This window comes from Chelonia mydas, chromosome 3 (assembly GCF_015237465.2).
Source record: "Chelonia mydas isolate rCheMyd1 chromosome 3, rCheMyd1.pri.v2, whole genome shotgun sequence".
NCBI lineage: Eukaryota > Metazoa > Chordata > Testudines > Cheloniidae > Chelonia > Chelonia mydas.
This window is the reverse complement of record NC_057851.1, coordinates 165639542-165662189: the sequence shown is the minus strand read 5'-3', so window position 1 is coordinate 165662189 and position 22648 is coordinate 165639542. Positions and strand designations below refer to the sequence as shown.

The 22648-nt window shown below is 42.8% G+C and overlaps 1 protein-coding gene across 3 annotated transcripts in view; it reads left to right on the top strand.

The window, feature by feature from the left end:
- KCNG3 (potassium voltage-gated channel modifier subfamily G member 3) overlaps window positions 1–14093 on the top strand; it is a 37342-nt gene extending 23249 nt beyond the window's left edge. For all 3 annotated transcript variants that reach the window (XM_043543755.1, XM_007068672.4, XM_043543756.1), the window contains one exon: window positions 7928–14093. In XM_043543755.1, the coding sequence (XP_043399690.1) occupies window positions 7928–8573 (646 nt within the window). In that variant the 3' untranslated portion in view covers window positions 8574–14093. The remainder of the gene's footprint in view (window positions 1–7927) is intronic.
- Window positions 14094–22648: the final 8555 nt, after the last annotated feature.

The window sequence follows — 22648 nt, the reverse complement described above, 5'->3', positions numbered from 1 at the left end:
ACCTAAAAGTTGCAATTCTTCAACAAAAAAAACTTCAAAAACAGACTCCAAGGAGAGACTGCTGAATTGGAATTAATTTGCAAACTGGATACAATTAACTGGGACTTGGAGTGGATGGGTCATTACACAATTAAAACTATTTCCCCATGTTTATTCCCCCCTTCCACCCCACACTGTTCCTCAGACATTCTTGTCAACTGCTGGAAATGGCCCACCTTGATTATCACTATACAAGGTCGTCCCCTCCACCCCCTTCTCCTGCTGGTAATAGCTCACCTTAAGTGATCACTCTTGTTACAGTGTGCATGGTAACACCCATTGTTTCATGTTCTCTATGTATATAAATCTCCCCACTGTATTTTCCACTGAATGCATTGGATGAAGTGAGCTGTAGTTCACGAAAGCTTATGCTCAAATAAATTTGTTAGTCTCTAAGGTGCCACAAGTACTCCTTTTCTGACTGAATGGGTACTTATCTTTTTTTAATGGTAGCGTTTAGTTTATAAGGCAGAAATTATTCCCTTGCTATTGCCTGACCATTACTACCCCCTCCATTTTTGAGGCTGGGGTGTCTCTCTTTTGTTGGGAAGAAGGACCTGCATTGAAAGCCAATCCACGGTGGCTAATGGAACCAATGAGTTTCAGAAGGCTCTGAATAATATTATCTTTCTAACAGACCACTATCTTAGGCTTTGTCTACACTACACAGCTTTTAGCGACATGGCTGTGTGGCCACAGTCGTGCCGCTAAAAGTCGTGCAATGTAGCCGCTGTTTGTTGGCTCTCCTGCCGTCAAAAAACTTCCACCCCCAAGGAGTGGGGTTAGCTTTGTCGGCAGGAGAGCGCTCCTGCCAACAGTGCACTGTTCTTCTTCGAGTAGTGTCCTTATGGGTGCTCCACTTTAGGTGTCTGTGTGCCCCTGCACCTCTAATCGGAGATTTTTGGTAGCAGTGTCTGGTAGCAGTGTCCCGTTGAGCCCGCGCATGTGCTCTCCCTTCCTCGTGGTCTGCCTGGAGGCTATTTAGCACTGCACAGGCGAACCCCTGTCACTTCCTTCTCTACTGCCTTTGGCCTCTGGCAGAACAAGCAGTTGTCCCTTCCTTATGTGTCATTAGCATAAGTAGTGTTTGGTTTTGTTACCTTTGTTCTCCCTAAAAGTACTCAAGTTAGTGTTTTATTTTATTTTATTCCTTTGGTTTGAAAAGAAAAGAGAAAAAGGAAAAGAACTTCACTTTCCTTCCCTGTCTGGTGGCATTCCCCCTCTTCCCCAGGCATCGAGAAGACTCAATTATTTTGCTTTTCAGTTGTTAAAAAAAAAAAAGAAGTAAAGACGATGTTCGTCTGCATATTCCTCCCTGCTAGAGGATGACAACCCCCTGCCCAGGGGCTTGCCTGGCTTTCTCTGCTCCAAGCGGTGCCTCTCCTGCCAAGAGTCAGTTCCTGTAATGGCCAGACACTCACTGTGCCTGGGAGACCCTCACAGAAGTGCTTTACCTCCACACGAGTTGGGAACTGAAGTAAAAATTCCTCCCTATAGAGAAAACACTTTAGTCTGCAGGGGACTCCGGTGGGTGTTGACCCCAGATCATCCCTGGAGCCTTCACTTCAAAAGGGGTCAAGTGGTGAAGAGGAGAAGAGAGAAAGAAGAAGCCACCAGCAGACTCCCCCTGGAAAGGCTCCTCCGAGCAACTGGCCAGTCAGAGGGGTGTTCCCCAGTGCGGCCATCTCGGCACCGATCCCTGAGTAGCTGGCCAGCCAGTGGGACTCCCCAGAGCGGCCACCTCGGTAGGACAATACCAGCAGAGGAACCTCCTGCTGTGAGCTCAGCTGCTGCTCTGGTTGGGCATGGAAGCTCTGGAAGCTGAAACCTGAGAAGAGGCTTCCTGCTGTGAGCTCTGCTCTCCCCACGGACAAGGGGCTTCTGTAAGCTCTGTGCTGCTTTGAGCTCTACTCTGGGCAACTACTGCACCGAGAGGGGACAGTTACCGTACCATCTCTAAAAGAGCGACACAGAGAAGCCCTGCTGTCAGCTCTGTTTTCTCACTGAGACACCAGAGGCTTCCACCCTCATGCTCTGAGGCAACGGTACCATCCCCTAAGGAGAGGGTACAGTTATGGTACCATCTCTAAAAGGGCGGCATAGAGAAATGCTTTGGTACCAGATGCAACAAAACTCCCATCTAGGAAGCGTTCTGCACGTTCCCAACCATTGATACCGACTACAGACAGTCCTCGGGGGTTCCGGCTGAGCCCATGGTAACACAGGTGCTCTGATACTCTGGAGACCTGTGGCCTCAGTACCCAGGGAGAGACAATTACCACACTGTCTCTAAAAAAGTGGCACCAACAAACTTTTTGTACTGGGCAAAACTCTCATTTAGGGAGTGCTCTGCCCAACTATCAGTACTGACAATGCACCACATTCCCTCCTCTGTGATACCAAATGAACCCATGGTCCTGCATGAGCTCTGATACCCTGGAGACCTGATGATTGGGGAAGGACCACAATCCCCATTACTTGGTACCAGGACCCCGGTATCGAGCACATCCCAGCACCCAGAATCGTTCTTAGCACTGGACTGTATACTGCCAATACCCCAGACAGCGGCACCCTTACCCACGGGCGAATCTGACACTGTCCAGGAGGAGATCATTCCCTGGCCCCTCAAGGTGGCCCACCACCACACTACAAAGGTCATCCCCAATTCCATCATGCCAACCGCCCTGCCTCTCTCTCCCAAGGCCATATTGTAACTCTTCGGGTATATACACACACATGGCGCAACCATCTCAGGGAGAGTCCACCAGATGGTTTGCTACAACCTGGCACCTGAGCAAGGGCAGGAGAGCACCTGAGCCAGGACAGGAGAAAGCTTTTTCAGAACAGGAAAGAAGGGGGAAAGGGAAAAAAAAACCCGGAAGAGGAAGCTACCTCTTCAGCACACTTCTCCTCATCTCTCCCAGATGAGAGTGCTGCCCACTTCTCATCACTAGGTGAAGATTTAAGAACTTTCTTGATCTTACCAAGAGGGTAGCAGACGAGCTGAAGATTCCCTTACAGGAGGTGGCAGATACACATCACAAGTTGGTGGAAATTCTGCACACTACCTTCTCATCTAGAACTGTCCTCCCAAGTAATGAGCTGATTCTAGATCCTACCAAAATCATCTGGCAGAGCCAGCCTCCATCGCACTAACCAGCAACAGAGTGTAAACAAAAACAACCCTACATCTCTACCCAAAGAGGCAGACTTTGTTTTCAACGTCCGCAACCCAACTCCATCGTAGTGGATGTAGTTAATTCATGAAGCAAGCAACATAATGCCAAGTCAACTCCATATGATCAGGCTTCGCAAGATGGCGTATTCATCGACAACATTATTGTTTAGAGTCATAAATTACCAAAAGCTGTCATGGCCAAAACAGTTTTGTTAATCTTGGGAAACCCAGGATGTTTCTGAAACATTACTGGAAACACAAAAAGAACAGATTCAGACCATTCTTAGAGAAGGTCAGTTAATAGCCAGACCGGTCCTGGAGACACCACTGGATGTAGCTGTTACAGCTGCCCGCCCAGTCTCCATGACAGTGGTTCTGAGGTGGGTTGTGGGTTTTGTTTTTTTTTTTGTTCGCTACACCTCTCTAGATTGCCCAGAGAGCTACAGACTTCCAATTTGAAGGGCCAAACTCTTTGAGGAGAAGATAGATTTTCTCTCCACATCCTGAAGGAGTCTCGGACTGCACTACACTCCTTAGGAATCTACACTGTGGAACAGAAGAGAAGATATACGTCTCAACCACACCACAGATCACAATCTTCTCAATACTCACCATCTCTGTGCTGTTATGAGCCACAGTGTAAGAGGTCCAGGGGTCAAAAGTGAGAACAGTCTGCACCCCAGTCCATGACCTCTCAAACTGCCTCTTATAAGCACTTTGATGAGCTGGTGGGGGCCTGAACAATGATACCTTACAGCATCAGCTGCCATCTATACACCTGTCACGCCACTCAGAAGTCACCTTACCTTACTTCACAGCAGTTAGGACCAGCTCTAGAGCAAAGAGATTGATTTCTAGCCCTGAACCTACAGGGTGCCTACTTCCATATCTCAATACAACCATCGTACAGGAGATTTCCTACTGCTTACCTTTGGGACAGGATCATTATAGGTACAGACTGCTCCACACAGGGCAGTCTCCAAGGTTCACTTCATTGTAGTGGCATACTAACCCCAATACGGTGACTGGACTTTATCAGCACCAACCTAATGCAGTACAAGTGAGAGCCTCCTCTCACTACCCACATTCACCACCCTGGGACTCGTCTCCCTAATATGCTGGGGAGCTCACCTACACAGCAACACGCAAAGGTTATGATGGACTTAATGTGACCTGTATGTTTCGTATAAACTGCCAAGGAGCTGCCAGATCTCCCTCCCTCTGCAAGACAGCATTCAAACTTTGGAACTGATGCACCCATCACAATGTGCTCATCTCAGCTGTCTGTCTACAAGGGATACAGAATGGGATAACCAACAGTCTCAGTTGGAATTTTTTCACAACAACGAGTGTGTACTGAATTCAGAGGTGCTTCAATATATAGCCACCCTTTGGGGAAACATTCACTGGCGGTTGCCTTTATCTTCCCAGCGGACAGGGCCCACTTGTATGTCTTTTCCCAGTTTCCTACCCTATCCAAGGTTCTGTTGAAAATTCAACAAAACAAAGCGAGAGTTATTGTGATTGCCCCTCTTGACTATGACAAGTCTGGCTCCCTTACCTGACGCAGATGGCAATATGCCCTTCTGTTCCTCTGACATCAGCCCATTCCTCACCCACTCTCTCAAAACAATTGGCTGACCCTTCACCCCAACCCATGGGTCCTCCGCCTCCAGGCTTGGATCTTTCTTTGTTCCAAGGCTTAGAAGCAGAATGCTCTGACAAGGTGAAACACATGTTGCAACACAACCACAAGTTGACCACTCCACATACCTATCTACAAAATGGAAACCACTCCAAGTTTGTACCGTTCCAAACAGACAGACCCAACCTCATCTTTCCTCCCTCTAATTTTGCACTACATTTTAAACTCTCACTCAGCTCCCTTAAGGTACATCTCATGGCAAAAATGGCTTCCCACTTGGAGTTTGCTCAACCACTAATGGCTTTGTGGGCATTGGGACTCTCTTCTCCCATGTGACACCACCCGCTCCAGCCTGGGACTTTAATCTAGTTCTCAGGGCTTGGACTAGACCTCCCTCCAAGTCCAGGGCAACTTGTTCTCTCTTACACCTGTCCATGACAACGGCATTTCTAATTGCCATCACCTCAGCTAGGCACATAGGAGAAATAGCGGCCCTGATGGCACACCCATCATTCACGGCCTTTGTCTTAAAAATAATAATAAATAATAATAATTAATAACAACAACTTTAAGGCCATATCCCAAGTTTCTCCCTACTTCTTCTGCACTTTCCATATGAATCAACAGATCCATCTCCCTGTTTTTTCCCAAAACCACATTGTGACAACTGGGAGACAACTGTGCATATGCTAGATATTAGAAGGACATTAGCATTCTACTTGGACAGAACTGAGGACTTCAGGAAATCTCCTAAACTCTTCCTTTCATCCACAGAAAGATCCAGAAGCTCTGTGATATCTCCTCAAAGACTATCCAAATGGGTCTCTAGTTGCATTAATCACTTAGCAAGGGCGCAACTTGCTTCCGTCCATACGCACTCCATGAGATCAGTTCCTACCTCAGTCACATTCCATAGGGATACCCCTATCTCCCCAATCCATAGAGCAAACTTTCGCAGAACATTATGCAATCACTGAAGATTTGGCCGCTGACACCATCTTCGACTCCACAGTATTCTCTGTAGTAAAAGACTCCGCTCTGAAGTCCCAGCCTCCAGTGGTGGGTACTGCTCCAGAGTCACCTAAAGTGGTGCATCCATAGGGACACTACTCGAAGAAAAAGAGGAAGTTACTCACCTTGTGCAGTAACGATGGTTCTTCGAGATGTGTGTCCCTATGGGTGCTCCACAACACGCCCTCCTCTCCTCTACTTCGAAGTTCTCTTTGGGCTTTGTGGTAGAGAAGGAAGTGAGGGGGGTTCGCCTGTGCAGTGCTAAATAGCATCGAGGCAGACCATAAGGGAGGGAGAGCACATGCGCGGGCTCAGCGGGACACTGCTACCAAAAATCTCCGATTAGAGGTGGAGGGGCACACAGACACCTAAAGTGGAGCACCCATAGGGGGACACATCTCGAAGAACCATCGTTACTGCACAAGGTGAGTAACTTCCTCTGCACACTGTCACTTGTCGCAGCAAAACTTTTGTCTTTTGGGGGACGAGGGGGGTGGTTTAACACCTCTGAAACACAAAAGTTTTGTTGTTCAGTTGCCAGTGTAGATATAGCCCACGTGGTTCAGAGAAATACCAGCATGTGGGCTAGATTCCATGCTATGCCTCTCAACAGAACTGGTTCTCTAGCAAAACAGACAGAATCTTCTCTGGTTGCATTTCAGCCTATAATGCTTGCTAGGGCTCTGAAATTGTTTGGGCACATACAGACTGTTATCTTTGAGTTACAGTTTGTCCTTCCTGGCTGGTTAAAGCCAATGCAGAGGTGTTGGCACCATTGTTGGGGCTGATATTTAGTGCCTCCATGAGGCGCTATCTTTTCTTAAAGGAATAGTTGGATTCTTGCTTAAGAAGCCATCACTTGGCATGGACAATCTCTCCAAATATTGCTCCATTCTAGATCTCCAGTGGTGGTGAAACAACTCCAGTAAATCTAGAGTTTTCAAGTCTTTTTCGACTGCCATCAGTTGGGTTTTAGACCTCTTATGGTACTGAGTTTTGAGTTTCTGAAGGCAATAGATGAAAGTGCTTGTGAGATAGGGAAAGCAATGAGAGAAAATAGCAGATATTATATTAGCCCTCTTAATTAACAAGATATGCTCATGATTAATTTAATAAGAGGGCATGTTTCCACCTGCAGGATATCATACTGGATCCCCAGCAGCTACTGGATACCCAGAAACAGCAGTTGCTATTTGTGCCTTCTGCTGGCCCCAATTCAGTAAAGCATTTAAGCACGTTCTTAAGTCTTGCTGACTTCATTGGGACTTAAACATATGCTTAAAGTTAAGCCCATGTGTAAGCACCCTTCCTGGACAGGGATACTTTCCTGCATCCGGGCCCATTTGTACTTGATAAGAAGGTTGTGCCCTCACCATTGACTTGGTTACTGTGAAATTAGGTTATTGCAATGCACTGTACATTTTTAAACCCTTTAGAAATTTCAGCTAGTGCAGAATGCAGTGATTCCACTTTGAAAAAGGAGGTTGAGAGCAAACTTGCATGAGCTATTTTCCCTAAAAGTAGATTTTCAACTTCTCAGTGCTCACTGTGGGGTTTAATTTTTGTGGCCCAGGTCAGCAGACACGTCTTTCTCCTTAATAGGTTGTTCTGCTAATGAGCTGCCACTCCATAGCTTTTGGTAGCTACGATAGCTTGCAAAGTATGGAGATCTTAAGCTGGATAGGGATGTAGAGTTTTAGATTTAGATATGAATAGCTGTCTACATTATTTTAAGACATTATCCTGTAGTGTTCCTGACTTTGCAGAAGTATCCTCACATATTGGTAATGTTAACAATTTGTAATTCTAACAAAGTGTTTACTAAATGAATTGCAGATATAATCAAATCCTTATGAGTAATCAGTTCTGAGTTGTACTCACTGTAGCATGGTATTATATTTACACAAAAAAGCTCAGAATAAGAGTTTGGCTCACCATTTGGCACACCCTCCACTAAGGCTCTGAATTAATATCAGTTTAGTAATGTCCACAACCAAACCTTAATTAAAATGCTCATATAGAATTAAAATGCTCCACTTTGTTTCTTTTGACAGGATCATTGAAGCTATCTGCATAGGCTGGTTCACTGCAGAGTGCATTGTGAGGTTCATCATCTCCAAAAACAAGTGTGAGTTTGTGAAGAGACCCCTGAACATCATTGATTTGCTGGCAATCACTCCTTACTACATCTCTGTGCTAATGACAGTTTTCACGGGGGAAAATTCTCAACTCCAAAGGGCTGGAGTCACTCTGAGGGTTCTTAGGATGATGAGGATTTTTTGGGTGATTAAACTTGCCCGTCACTTCATTGGTCTTCAGACACTTGGTCTGACTCTGAAGCGTTGTTACAGAGAGATGGTGATGCTTCTTGTCTTTATTTGTGTTGCTATGGCAATTTTTAGTGCACTTTCACAACTCCTTGAAAATGGGCTGGACTTGGGAACAAAGAATAAGGATTTTTCCAGCATCCCTGCTGCCTGTTGGTGGGTAATCATCTCGATGACCACGGTTGGTTATGGTGACATGTGCCCCATCACTGTACCTGGAAGGATTCTTGGTGGAATTTGTGTGGTTAGTGGGATTGTTTTATTAGCATTGCCTATTACCTTCATCTATCATAGCTTTGTGCAATGTTATCATGAGGTCAAGTTCCGATCTGCTAGATACAGCAGAAGCCTCTCTGCTGAATTCTTAAATTAATGAGTGCGCCTGCTTTTTGTAATAGTACTTGCTAACCTTTGGTGGAAGAGGTAATGGATGTGCACCCATCTTGCCAGATGATCTAAGGAACAGCATTGTCATCAGCCTTGAAGGATGTCAGTCACCATTCTCATCTGAAGGATGACTACCTGCTTTGGGCCCCATGGTAGGGAGTGTGGGTGGGGATGTTGAGATCTGAGAGGAAGAAAATGGTAGCTTCTAGAACAACAACGGGACTGGAAAGTTCAAGACCTCATGGGGACTGGACTTCTCTCTGCCTATCCAGACAACTACACACACAAATCATGGGCTTGGTACCAAGAGAGATGAAGACCTGCAACTCAGTGGGAGTTGCAGGTACTCACCCCTCCTCATACTGATATCCCATAGCCTTCCAAGGAAAATATAACAGATGTCATTCAAATATTTTAAAATCTAAAAGGTCCCTTGGAGGAGTAGAGACCTTGTTGACATGAAGCCCGCTCCAGAAGAGTTGAGGACATGGGAGCAGAATTGCTGCTACTCTTAATTCCTCCAAGTCATGCAGCAGATGGAATAATCTGATCCTACGACTGAAGGAGGAGAGGAAAAAAAAAAATATAAATACACAAGGCAGAGAGAGTCTCACAGCCCAATTCTGATCTCAGTTAAAGCCACAGTGATAGTGAGGTCAATGGGTTTTTTTCCAGATTTTTACTGGAGTAACAGAGAGGAGTGTATGTCCCTCTCTATGTTGTGGCATATGCTTAACCACAACTGCCATTTCTCTGGGAGTAAGATCTATAGTAGCAACTAATGTCATACTTTATAAAGATCAGAGTAAAATTCAGTAGTTGATAATACAATCAATATATCAACTGCTAGCTCAATGGGATGCAGATATCCAAATTTGACTTATGCACTCAGCTAAACTCCATCAACATGAAGACATTTACCAATAAGCCTTGATTTCCCCCCCACCCCATTTTATTAACCATAATCACCTCATAGTGAAATAGCATTCCAAGAAACATGATGAGTCTGTCACTTGAGAGGTTCAAAAACTTTCTAGACAAAGCACTAGAAAACAGGAGAACAATCCTGCAGTGTCGGGGCTGGGACAGATGGAGATGGAAAAAGACCCACCAGGACAAATTCTATGATGATTCTTATTGAAGGATCTATTATGAATTGATATAGGTTAATTTAAATTTTAACAACTGTAAAACAGCCCAGGTGATACTGAAAAGTAGCATTTGGATGGAACCTGTGCTTGGCACAAAGTAATATATTCTCCCCTGTAAATATGGAATTAAGATGAATGAAGTTAGGTTCTCATGTTTCATACACTACATTTCTTGTGTAGTACTGCTCAGTAGCACTATTAAATATGACTTTGAAAAGCTGCCATGTAGAACTGTGCTGTTAAACATTCAAACAAATGTAGGCACAACTAACCCAGTACTATTTACCACCCACCATTAACAGGAAATATTTTTGTTAACCAGAATCACCAGTCTATTTGAATTTGGTGTGCTTGCCTGAAAGTCATTGTAAAATGTTTACTGTGTTTGAATTGTAGAAGCACCTTTGGATGTTTTGTGTACATCTGTCAGCTTTAGAAATAGAGAGACCGGCACCTCTCAGCAACGGAAGTCTTTGGTACTGATCACTCAAACTAAAAATATTAGGTGGGATATATAACTAGTACTTGAAGGCCATACGCTGAAAAAGAAATATGCTGCCATTTTTGCTGCTCAAGACCTGAAAAGTTATGGATCATGTTAAGTGGCATGCTGTTGTTTTTAGGGGAAAGGGATATCTACTGATAAAGCCAGTCAAGGAGGGAAAGGAAATTGTTTCACTACTAGAAGTTGTAAAGTAACCTGAAAGAAAAGTTACTCGATTGCAATAGCCATGAGTTTGTATTTCCCAAAACTAGTTTCCTTTTTTCTGCTATAGTTTCTTGAGGATATATTATTGTGTAGTGCCATATCTATACCTTTGAAATCTGTGTATCTTGCAGAGAGGTGAATATTCCTTGGGAATGGGGGGGGAAATCGCTTTTGGGGAGAGCTTCTCAGCTGGTTTAAGCTGGCCAGCTTCCATTAACTTCAGAGGATCTATACCAGTTGACACCAGCTGAGATTCTGGGACTTAGCATATATAATAGAGCTGATTAGAGAAAAAAATTCCCCACAAAAATGAAAGTTAGTTTCTGGTAAAAGAAACTGAAATTTGACTTTTATTTTCCAGCCACTGAAGACTGAAACATTTCAGCCAAAGTTAGTTTATGTTTTGATAAAAACTTAACAATTTGGGGCGTGGGGGAGAATTCTCTACAGAAAAAGTGGCTTTGACAAAATAAAAATTTTCCATCCCTGTAATTCTGAATTTCTATTATTTTCTTCATCTACTAGCGTTGATAAAGCTAGCTCTACTCATTTAGAAACTCTAGGGTGAAATTGGTTTCCATGTAACTTTTTCAAGTCTACTGTGCCTTCCATAGATTATATTTAAACAGATTAATGCCCTTTATTTGGGATGCAAAATAAGATATACCCACTTTGCTCAAATTGGATATCTCATAGTTTTAAAAATATACAAATATGAAATATACTTACAGTAAGTAGTAGTACTAAATTCCAGAAAAAAATTAACTTGTATTTTTATCACTACAGTATACATAAGGTTAGTTTTTTAGCTTCATGTGCAAAAAAAGCAGTCAGGTATAAATTAATGCACACAATGACTTTCAAGTACTAATTTGTATTGTACAGGCAATTGAATACTAGACATTCCAAAGACAAACTAGTGTCTAGAATATGTCTGACATAAGAGTCCAGAAAATGTGCTATTTTATAAAGGGTTTCCAAATGTAGATTCTTATAGAATACGAAGAATATAATCACCTACTTAATATACTTATGTAAAGGAATGTATATTTATGAAAAATGGAGATCATCTGAAATACAAACATTTAGATTGTTGTAGATCAATTTTTTTATTGCAGAATGTGAACAAAAATGCCTCATGTATTTTAAATTTGCATTACAGTAGAATAATTTTGAATAGCTAAGTGGATATAAAGTAAGAATCTAGTCCATAAAAAACTTGCCCTAAATATAAGCTAGCTATGGAGAGATATTTGCTCTTTTCTTTATTTTAGCGTAGCATGGTTATTAATGTATTGACAAGAGGTTTCCTTTACTCTTTTTAGAAACCAATTTGAAGTAGCCTTATATCAGAGGTAGCCTTAAAACAGAGAGCCTTATAGTGAAGGGATAGGGTATTCTGATTTATAGTGATGCTTATTGTCTTATTTTCTGTAGATTGATTTTCCTAGTGAAACTTTCTATAAATAAATATTGAATTATACATGTGTATAAAGATAAGCATTTCTTTAAACTGGTCAAGTTACTTCATTAAAATGCAGCTGAGCTTTCTTTTCAATTATATACAAACATTTTGGCATAGTGTTCTCTCCACCTAATACAGCATTTCAAAAACTAAGAGAGGATAGTTGGCTAATTCTCAGCTACTCCCCCCATTTTCACACCAGAATAAAATTGTGATCCTATATATAAGGTGTACAGTAAAATCTCTGGGGATACGTTCTCGAAGAGTGTAAGACACAAACTCCTATATGTATCCTGACAATTTAAACAAAAATAGGGAGAAAATATGAATGCAGCAAATCTAAAAATTTTTTTGTCACAATGGTACACAAAGGCTTCTGTTCATCCAAAATGCAGCTAGTGTATATGAATACCAAACTGTGGAAATTCCACCACTTGACTAATTGTCAAAGCTAATTGTCAATTAGATGTTGGCCTCAACCCCGCGGGGTGATGAGTGTCTGAGAGAGCTAGGCTCCCACTGAAATCAATAGGCGTGGAGGGTGCCCAGCAACTTGCAGAATTGGGCCCAGAGTCTATTTTTCTCTTACTGTCCTGCACAAAGAGACACCACTCCAAAATCTCCAGTTATGGAATATTAGTTACTATCTCTTTGGATATTAGGTTGCTTCAACCAGGATACTCAATGCCTCTAAAGACACACATGAGGGAAGGAATATAATCTTTGGCCATTTATCCTAAAAAACAGATTAAGAAACCAAACAAAACACCACAGAGACAAGCTATTGCAGTCATGGTGCCCTCTCCCAGGTGAGACTAGACCCCACAATGGTTGACTATTTTCAACAACTTTGTCTAGATGGGTGCAGGTTGTCTATGGCTTGATTATTAATTCTGAGGTTAAAAAATATCCTTGTGTCAGAGGGGCATGTTTTGAGCCTCATGAACATTGCAGAGGGCCCAGTGAATACGAAAATCCTCTTATGAGATTCATGGCCTGACTAACATTTATGTAAGGGAGGAATGGTGGGTGGGAATTTTCATTGTGTAAACAATCTGTGGCTGTACCACAGCCTTCAGCTTAATCGTGCTGTATCAGGGATAGAACTGTATCAGGCTTTGTGGCTCCAAAACCAGAGGCCTCTTCCACTTCAGTTATCTTAATCACAAACACCTTAACAGATCTGAACTTCAGCCCAGGAGAAGGCATAAAGCCCTGAACATTCACACAATGCCTATAATTTCTTCCCACATAAGAGGTCCATGGTAAGATTATCAATCAAGCTCTGGCCATTTGAAATTTGTATTGTCAGTATACGAAGGCCCAGATGCTGCAGTTTCATCCATCTAGGCGCAGAGGTCCGTTCACAAGGAGGCAGCTGTAGGATCATAGCCCAAGGCTGCGCATAATGAAATAGATTGATCATGTTGTTTTAGAGAGAGAGATTTTGTTTTCATCACTTGAAAGGGAATCTGGCTCAAAGAAACAAAAGATACATTGTTTTTAAATTAATTTTTACATTTAGAAATGGATGATTTTCTTACTGATGTTTGTCTATATTTTACTGGTTCTGTTCTCTCCCTGCTGCATAAAAATAGCTCCTCTTTACGTTAATGGGAGTAAAGAGAGTAATGAGAGCCCCATTGAAGCTATGGCAGTTTACACCAGCTGAGGATCTGCCCCAGCGGGCATGGAGGAGACAATAAATTGCTGTTCATATAATTAAGCCTTGAAAACTACCTAATGTAATGTATGGCTTATGAAATAAAATTTGGAGTAAAGAATCTCCTTTGTGGATGGCATCATGGGTTAAACTTCAAGAGGAATATATTGTGAGATTGATATGTATGTTCAGTAAAATTGTTCATTTGCGCTGAATCTAAATTTTAAGGGCCAGAGATTAAATATAAACTTTGATCAAATGATTAAAGTGACAATGTTGACTGCAGCTTTTTAGAATCCTTTGTTCTTTGCAAACTCAGTAATTAATCATTTTTATAGAACATTGATTTTATATTGTTTGCATATGTGTAAAAAAATTTGACGAGTTAATACAGTTTTGCTTCCTTAACCACCTGTATACAGTATTACATGCATATGATCTCCAAATAAATCTACTGGATTCACTAGCGTATTTCACTGTGCAAGGCTTAAGATAGAACACAAAATAAAACTGTCAGACTTTTTAAATAGAAGTCTTACATTATTCTGTTTTATTTTCAGGTATGGCATTGTTTTGAAAAGTGACTTTGCAAAATTGATACCTTTCTTATGCAACAGTTCTACTCCCTGCAGTTATTCATATCTGTTTGGTGTACTGACCCCCGAAAATAAAAGTGTTTCTTAGGCCATGTCCACACTACCACTTTTGTTGGGATAACTTACGTTGCTCCGGGGTGTGAAAAAAAACACCCCCCTGAGCAACATAAGTTATACTGACAGAAGCGTCGATGTGTACAGCACCAAGTCGGCGGGAGAAGCTACCATTGCTCTGATTTTATTATGTCGACAGGAGAGCTCTCTCCCATCGGCATAGAGCGGCTACACAAGTGATCTTACAGCTGCGCAGATGCATCAGTACATCTGTGCCGCTGTAAACTTGCTAGTGTAGACATGACCTAACTTTTTAACTCCCATTAGAGCTGCAGAGTCAATAAAGTTGTGAGAGAATGAGCTGAATTCTAATCTAGCTCCGCATCGACATAATTTCACAGGAGCCAATTCTGTCCTCAGATACCCCTGGGTAACTTCAGTGAACACAATGATGGGGGGAGAGGGGTGTACTGGTGTACAGAATTTGGCCTGTATATAATCTTTTATTACTGGAGACAAGGCATGACCCAAACAGAACAATTTGAGTTTCAGAACCCAGGCAGCGTTTCAGGTCTGGAAGTTAAGATGAGCCATTGTGCTTACATTTGATCAGGAAGTCACTGAGACACAATAAATAATGAACCCCAGGGTGCTGTTTTTACAGAGTCACTTTTCACAGTAAGAGCTAGATATATTTTACAACCACAGGGAACAGAGTAATCAGAATAATAGGTAAAGCACCATGTAATGGAAATATGTAAGCCCTTGGACCAGTTCTGATGAACTCATAACCCAGAAAACAGATGAAAGCGAGATTTAACCTCACTGAATTCTTTGAAATGTATTCACTTTTAAAAAAATACCCTATACTTAGCTCTGAGTTTGTTCTGAAGTTTCAAATCAACTGAAACATTGCCTAGTATAACATTTACTGTGGAAATGATTTCACCAAAGCCATCTCAATTAAAAATAATCACAGATAATGTTCTTCAGGTTTCTTTTTAAAAATAAATTAGAACTTTATGATTTGGACTTCAAATCAGATCAATTTTGATTTTTCGGTGTCAGAGCAATTGGATTGTGACAAAAATTAACAACACATAGATTAGAAAATAATATTTTGCCATTGTATTTATCAGTTCAAAAAGATAGATTAATCAGTGAACAAACAACAAATAGAGTTCAAATACTTGCTTCTTCATTAGCTATACCTTGCACACAAACACCGGGCAGTAATGGCTTGTAACATTTCAGTTTGAGGGCAGAAAGCCTTTTAATATCCTGTTTCCTTAGCATCCATGTCTCACATGCATATGGTAAGATGCTGAAGATGAGACTGCACTTTACACTTCATTGTAATACCTTTGCTTCTCCAAATGGCACTAGAGTAGCAGTTACTAGTCCAATTCTATGGAAGATGCCTAAGTGATGTTTAGAGTCCCTTGCGTCATGCTACTCAGATAGTTCACGTGCTTAATGTACTCCAGTGCCTCCTCAGATCTGAGCAGGAATCTCTTTGTCTTTTCAGACCATTGTCTATAGATTCGTGTGATCTACTTAGACCTAACCGCTCCACTTCCAGTCTGCTTCCCGTTTAGCAATTTTTGCCCCTCTTCTTGCAATGATCCAATCAGGTCAATATCATCAGCAAAGCACAGATGACTACTTTTTCCTCTCTCCTTCACTAACACTAATAAGTAACAGTCAGATTAATTAGTTCCAAGACTCGGGATTGCTTCTCAAAAACCAATTCTTCTTGGTTTTAGTCTTTGTCCAATCAGATTTTTTAGGAGTTTAAGAAGAAGGGAACAGTTGGCTGTTTTTTGTCCCTGGCTCCCACTGACTTTAGGGGCAGTTCTGTACAAATATCTGAAGGTAGAATTTGGTTTGTAAGCACATCAAAGCGATAGCTTAAGTTACATAGCTGAATAGGAATGGACTACCTGATTTCTTTTCAGTTGATTCTTAAATGCTTGATACGGTCAACTAATTTAGTACTAATGTTGTGAACTGGCAAAGTGTGGGTAATGCACCTCTACCCTTGACGGCTGGTCTACTACAAGTTAACAGCCTACTACTGCTACCACTTAATAGCCTAGATAATTCTTTAATTCAAGTGGTGTAGGTTTGGGCTGCAGTGCTGAAGGTCCCAGGTTAGGACCCATGTGGAGAATCATTGCATTAAGCTTTGCTCCGACCCCCACTTGGTGACTTATCTGACACCTGAACCGAAAGAGTACCCTTGAGAGAGCAGATGGAAGATTTATCATGGGAAAAGGAGAAAAAGAGGCTTTAAAAATTAAATGCTAATTAAATACAAAGTCAAGTCTTGAGTAGTCATATTTGTGACAGGCACTAAGACAGTAACAAGAGACTTTGTGAGCGTGACTACTAGAAAGTCATGAAAATTAAATGTAGGCAGTTGCCAAGTGACAAATACAATGAGACTTTACTGTGCCTTTCAGTCCATCTCACTTTCACTGCCTTTGCTCCCTTTCTCTGTCTAGTGTTTTACTCCTTCTCCTTTCCCTTTGCTCTTCTCTCAATTCCATTTCCTTCTCTTCCCATTTGTCTTCCTTCCCCTTTCTGCCCCCTTCTCTCTATGGCCCCAATCCTGCATTGTGATCCACACCAGCAGACTGCTGTGGCTGCACAGAGTCCCACTGACATCAGTGGGGCTGTGTGCCAGTGTAGCAGTCATGGACATCACAATGCTGGCTCAGTGTCTGTGTCTCCAACCTCTCCATTCTGCATCTTTCTCCCAGTTCTCCTTGGTTCTCTCCTCCCTTCTCTGTGACACTGTGCAAAAGGTTATTTCAACCTTTCTCCCCTCTCCCACCAGCCGTGATGTCTGATTCTCCAGTGGCAAGCATATGGCACATTACATTGGCCCGTGTTGCTACAACCCAACATCCTCCTCACTTATTTCCTTGTAGCTACCCACCACACTGATCTTGTGTTGCCAGCACTCATGATATTATCACATACCTCACTATATTTGGTGTTTTTCATAATGTCCCAACTCCTGGAGTCCACGGGTAAGGTGAGTGCCCAGAGGTGCATTTACCTGCCAATGCCCGGTCGTGACTGTGGGTAGCATCACAGTAACTCTGCTTCAATTTATGCTCCCACCCCCAACAGCTGGTTGGTCGTGTGCCAGGCAGAGTCCTCTTATGACTCCAGCCAGGTCAGGAGTCTGATAGACCGGGAGTCCAGTGACCCTAACAATGAGTCAACAGTCTCAGTCCCCTGCTGTGTCTTGACACTTTTGCTCCAAGACATTTTACTATTCCCTTTTTGGGGGGATGGTAGAGGAGCCCAGGCTGACCCACTCCTCTGGGTTTCAGCCCAGAGACCCAGCATTAAGTCATTGGGACCAGTTCCTCACATTCCTCTCTATTTACTCACTCATCTCTCTTGTAGGCCTTTTCCAGACTCACATTCTCTGATTCTCCCTCTCTGGAAGTCCAATTTACTGGGATACTTCCCTCCAGTATACTGCTAAAGATTACATCTTGGTAGTCTCTCAAGTAGCCACCCTCTCCTCTGATCTGCAGCCTTCCCCACGTGTTGCTGACCCAGCAATTAGCTCCAGCTGAGGAACTATCTCACCTACCTGTTAACCCCTTAGTGGCCGTAATAGAATGGGGTATAGACACCTTGCGACAATTAGAAGCTTTAAAAAATAAGTTTCTAACACTCATGATTGTGGGAGAAAGCTGGAAACCAGAAACCTTAAAGGCTCAAACACCAGCTGGCAAATAAGAACTCAACATATATTTCAGAGAAGCAGCCGTGAGTACTCCTTTTCTCTTTCAACATATATTATTTTTATAAAATCTCATGATTTCGAAGTCATTCTCACAATTTTGGGGGGATTAGCAATACTGCTTCAAGTTTTTCAGTTCCTTTCCTGATCAGGAGACTGCATAAATATCGCACTTTGGACCCTGTATCGGTGGCTGTAAAATGCTACTATTCTGATTTGGTAGCATTTTACACCAGTCAGCATTCTTTGTGAACAGACTACATAAACGTGCAAGGCAATGCAGAATCAGGTTCTTTGCATGCACACTCAGGGTCTGATGATGCAGTTCTTACTCAGGCAAAATTCCCATTGAAGCAAATGGGAGTTTTGGTTCAGTAAGGCCTGTGGGACAGGGTCAAAGGGGATGTGACTTCCCTCCCTCTCTTTCTGGCTAGTTGGGAGGAGGGTTCAAAAACTCTCTGTTGTAACATGGAGCCACAGTATAGAAATGGTTGCAAATCCCCTGCCCTAGGGTTTGACCATGACTAGCTGGTACAATGCTGAACGTGACCTGTCACTAGTGATATTATCGCTAACTCGACTAGTCACAATCATGTTGTAACGCAATGACATTAGTAGTGATCACAAGGCCTCAGCCTCTCTAGCTTTGTGTTTAGAAGTCATGAATCAAAGCTGGCAGAATGAAAGGTCCCTTTACCCATGTGCTCCCTGTTGCCATACTCAAAGTATTGCCATCCTTTTCATGAAGGACATAGGGTATGTTTACATAGGGTGCTACTCCTGCTTAAAAAAAAGAACAGAAGAGAAGCTCAGCTGAATCACCAAGGATTGTGCTGAAGATTTGGAAATAAACCTATAGTACTTAACCAAGAATTTGCTGTCTTCAATTGACAGAAAACTATTCACTCTGAGAGAATCAGAGTTGAGAGGAACAAGATTAGTCCATTGTAACAACATGCATTTATTCACCAGAAGTTTAAAAAAAAGAAAAAAAAAAGCACCACACGCTCACTGTTAGATCTTGTATTTTTTCCTTCTCCATCCAACATGCAGATTGCATTTAATGAATTCTGGTTTATGTATCCACACTTAAGAATTCCTTTAGGATTGTAATCTCCCCAAAAGTAGAGGTAAATCCAAGGAGTAATGTTGAATAAGTCTACTTTGTTTATGCATGAAACAGTGTCAGCTCTTAGAGAACACTTAATATATACAAGATCTTAAACTAAGGTTCTCTAATAGCACTGGGAATATGGTTCCCATGGTTCCATCCATATATGGGACTGAAGCATCTTTTGAAACGGTTGGTTGTGGATCTTATTCCTAATGCATTTCTGCCTGAAGCACTGGACACATGATTTTATAATTTAACAACCCGGAGAAAGAAGAGAAGGAAATAAATGAATTTAAATAACTAAACTTCCGGAATCCTAATATAATGCTTATTCGACTAGGTGGCACTTAGCCAGTGTATGTAAGGGGCATGGGGTTGTGGGTTGAGGTGCTGCTGACCTGGTTTATAGTATCCTCTGTTTGGTGTCAACTGTATCTGGTGTAAGGCATTCATGATGTCAAAGCAGTGCCTCTAGCTCTCCTGAGGATGTGCATACAGAGGGTGTCACTCTGCCTTCTAGACCAATGTCAATAAGCAATATCCCCAGTGCTCTAAAAGAGCTAAGGAGCCAGTCAGGATATAATCTGTATTACAAAAATACCTAAAGGCAAGATACTAAGGGGGGGACACTGTTGGAGATGGAGAAAAGATCAATATTTAATAAAGCAAACAACAAAACAATCAGTGTGCCAGTGCTCCCTTCCCACATTCCTTCAGGCCTCAGAATATGACCTTACTGGTCTTACTAGAGCAGGGGTGGGCAAACTTTTTGCCCCGAGGGCCACATCTGGGTGAGGAAATTGCATGCAGGGCCAGGGCAGGGGGTTGGGGTGCGGGAGGGAGTGGGAAGTGTGGAGGAGGTGTGGTGAGCAGGAAGCGGCTCAGGGCAAGGGGTTGGGGCAGAGGAGGGGTGCGCAGTGTATGAGGGGGCTCAGGGCAGGGGGTTGGGGTGCGGCAGGGGGCTCAGGGCAGGGAGCTGGGGTGCAGGAGGGGTTCGGGCTCCAGCCCGGTGCCACTTACCTGGAGCGGCTCCGAGATGGCAGCAGCATGCTCCAGGGCCGGGGCCAGGGCAGGCTGCCTGCCTGCCTGCCTGCCTGCCTGCCCGCCCTAGCCTCAGCCCCACGCCGCTCCCAGAAGCGGCCGGCATCACGTCCCTGCAGCCCCTGTGGGAGAGGGGGGGCAGAGAGCTCCGCGCGCTGCTCTTGCCTGTGGTACCTCCCCCGAAGCTCCCATTGGCCGCGGATCAGAATTTTAGGGTTGCAGCCCCCTTACAAGTCAGCATATTTATCCCAGCAGATCTGACCTTAGTGCAATACCTGCAGTTCTGCTCTCTCCCAAGGGCTCTGACAGTGTATACCAGTAACGAGCCAGCTTTCACAAAGCACAGTACATTTATTTAGGGCACAAGTATCATAGAGAAAACATAAACCAATAAAGAATCTACACTCATGCTAAGCTTACCAGGTGTCCCCCTTCTTCCACATGAAGGTAGGTTCCAGTCCTTCAAACCCTTCCAGCTGGGTGTTGCTCTCTTGATTACAGTTTCATGTCAGTTTGAAGATCAAATGAGGGACTTTCGGTCAGTTCAGGGTGGCCCTTTATACCAAAAGCCCTTTCTTTGTCTTCTGGGCCTCTTGACCCTGGTCTGAACAGTATAGGCAACTCCCCCAGGGGAATGGTACTACTCTGGAGCAGTTTACCTATCCCAGGATTTGGAGTGATTATCCCCCACTATCTGGGTAACCCTCTCCCATAGAGCTAGAATACAATCCCTAGCTCACAAATATACCTATCACATTTATAGATACAAAGTTTTGATTAATATTCCCTTTGCCCATAGCCTCTGGCACATCTCAATATAATAGTATTTTGAAATTTCCACACTTCCAAGGTCTCACGTCTGCCACACCAAGATACTGTCTCACCAGTCCAGCCCAGACCTGTTGGAGGTGGGTCCCATGAGGTAGAGGGGGCTCCTGGGAATTCTTTTTTCAGGTGAGTGAGGAGGATTCTGACCCCTTTGTGGCCCAGCCTGCCTGCAGAGGTCTGCAACTTCTCTGTAAGCCATTCTGTCTCCTGTTGGGTGATCACCAATCAACTGAATCCTTAACCCTACCAATGGGCCCATAGTTCATTTACCCAAAAGATCCTTCTTATCTCTGCTCCTCTAAAGCCTTGTAAAAGACTATTGCAAGCTTCAGGGACATGATCAAAACACAGTTATGTCCCATCTACACTGTGGTGTAGTCAGCAATCCATCCTGTGACTTTTAATTCTGGGGAGAACCTATGTATTAGCACTAGGCAGCACAGTCTGTAATAGTAAGTCCTGGCGATAGAGAACCAAGGAGAACTACAGGGTCTGTCTATGTCCAGTAGCCAGAATAAAAGAATCCTTTTATATTCATAAAAACAATGAGGAGTCCAGTGGCACCTTAAAGACTAAAAGATATATTTGGTCATAAGCTTTCGTGAGTAAAAAACCCACTTCTTTAGATGCAGGTGCCACCGAACTCCTCGTTGTTTTTATATTCATGACATAATACTCTCTGCTGCACTATCAGGGGCACTATTTGTAGAGCAGACAGGCCACAGGTATGGTGCGTCAGAGAAAGCACTTGAGGGTGACAGAGGAGTACAGGGTGGTCAAGGACACAATAAGAGAGCTAAAGCCATGAAGTGAAGATCACCAGTCCAAGCATGAGTAAATCGTCAAAAACATGGATACCTGAGATCATTCTTGTTTGAATTAATGTTTTCTTGCCACACAATAAATGATATTTATTTTCCATTCAGTGGTATGAGGCATCCAGAATCTTGCAAGAAATTCCAAAAACTTCATCCAATCCAAACCACTTGAGTTTGCCCATCTGTAAACAGGATAAACTAGTATAATTACATCCTGTATGGGATGTCATTGAGGCTAAGCCACACTGCAAAGAAGATAATTAGCAGATAAAGTCAGTTACAAAGGGTGTTATCGCAAGGTAATGGTCTCTTGGTGCTATAGGAATACCCTTATCGAGAATAATTTGAAGGCAAAGTTATGCATTTATTTTTGAAGCTGGAGACACTGATCTCATGCCAATAGTTTATTATAGTAATGTTACCTCTGTTATACAATATGATTCATATAGCAGGTATCATTTGCTATGAGTAACATTTGTGGAATAGCAGGACAGTTTAATCTAGAAATGTGGAAATTTCATTACTGACTTCAGATATGACCTGTTTTCTTTAAATTCAGCCAAATAGAAACCAACCTAAAGTACTGTTTGTTGTTGGTTAAACTGGGTGAATTTGATCCTTATGAAAGCGATAGGCTAGCAATACTGGTTAGAAGCAAAGATAATTGTATGCAAATACTATGATAGCCTCCCTTATGAGAGCTCTGCCAGTGTTCTGAATTCCACTGTGCTCTAAGAACATAAGAAGAGCCAATGCTCCATCTAGCCCAGGATCCTGTCTTCTGACAATGGCCAGTGCTAGATGCTTCAGAGAGAATGAATAGTGCAATTATCAATTGATCCATTTCCTGTTG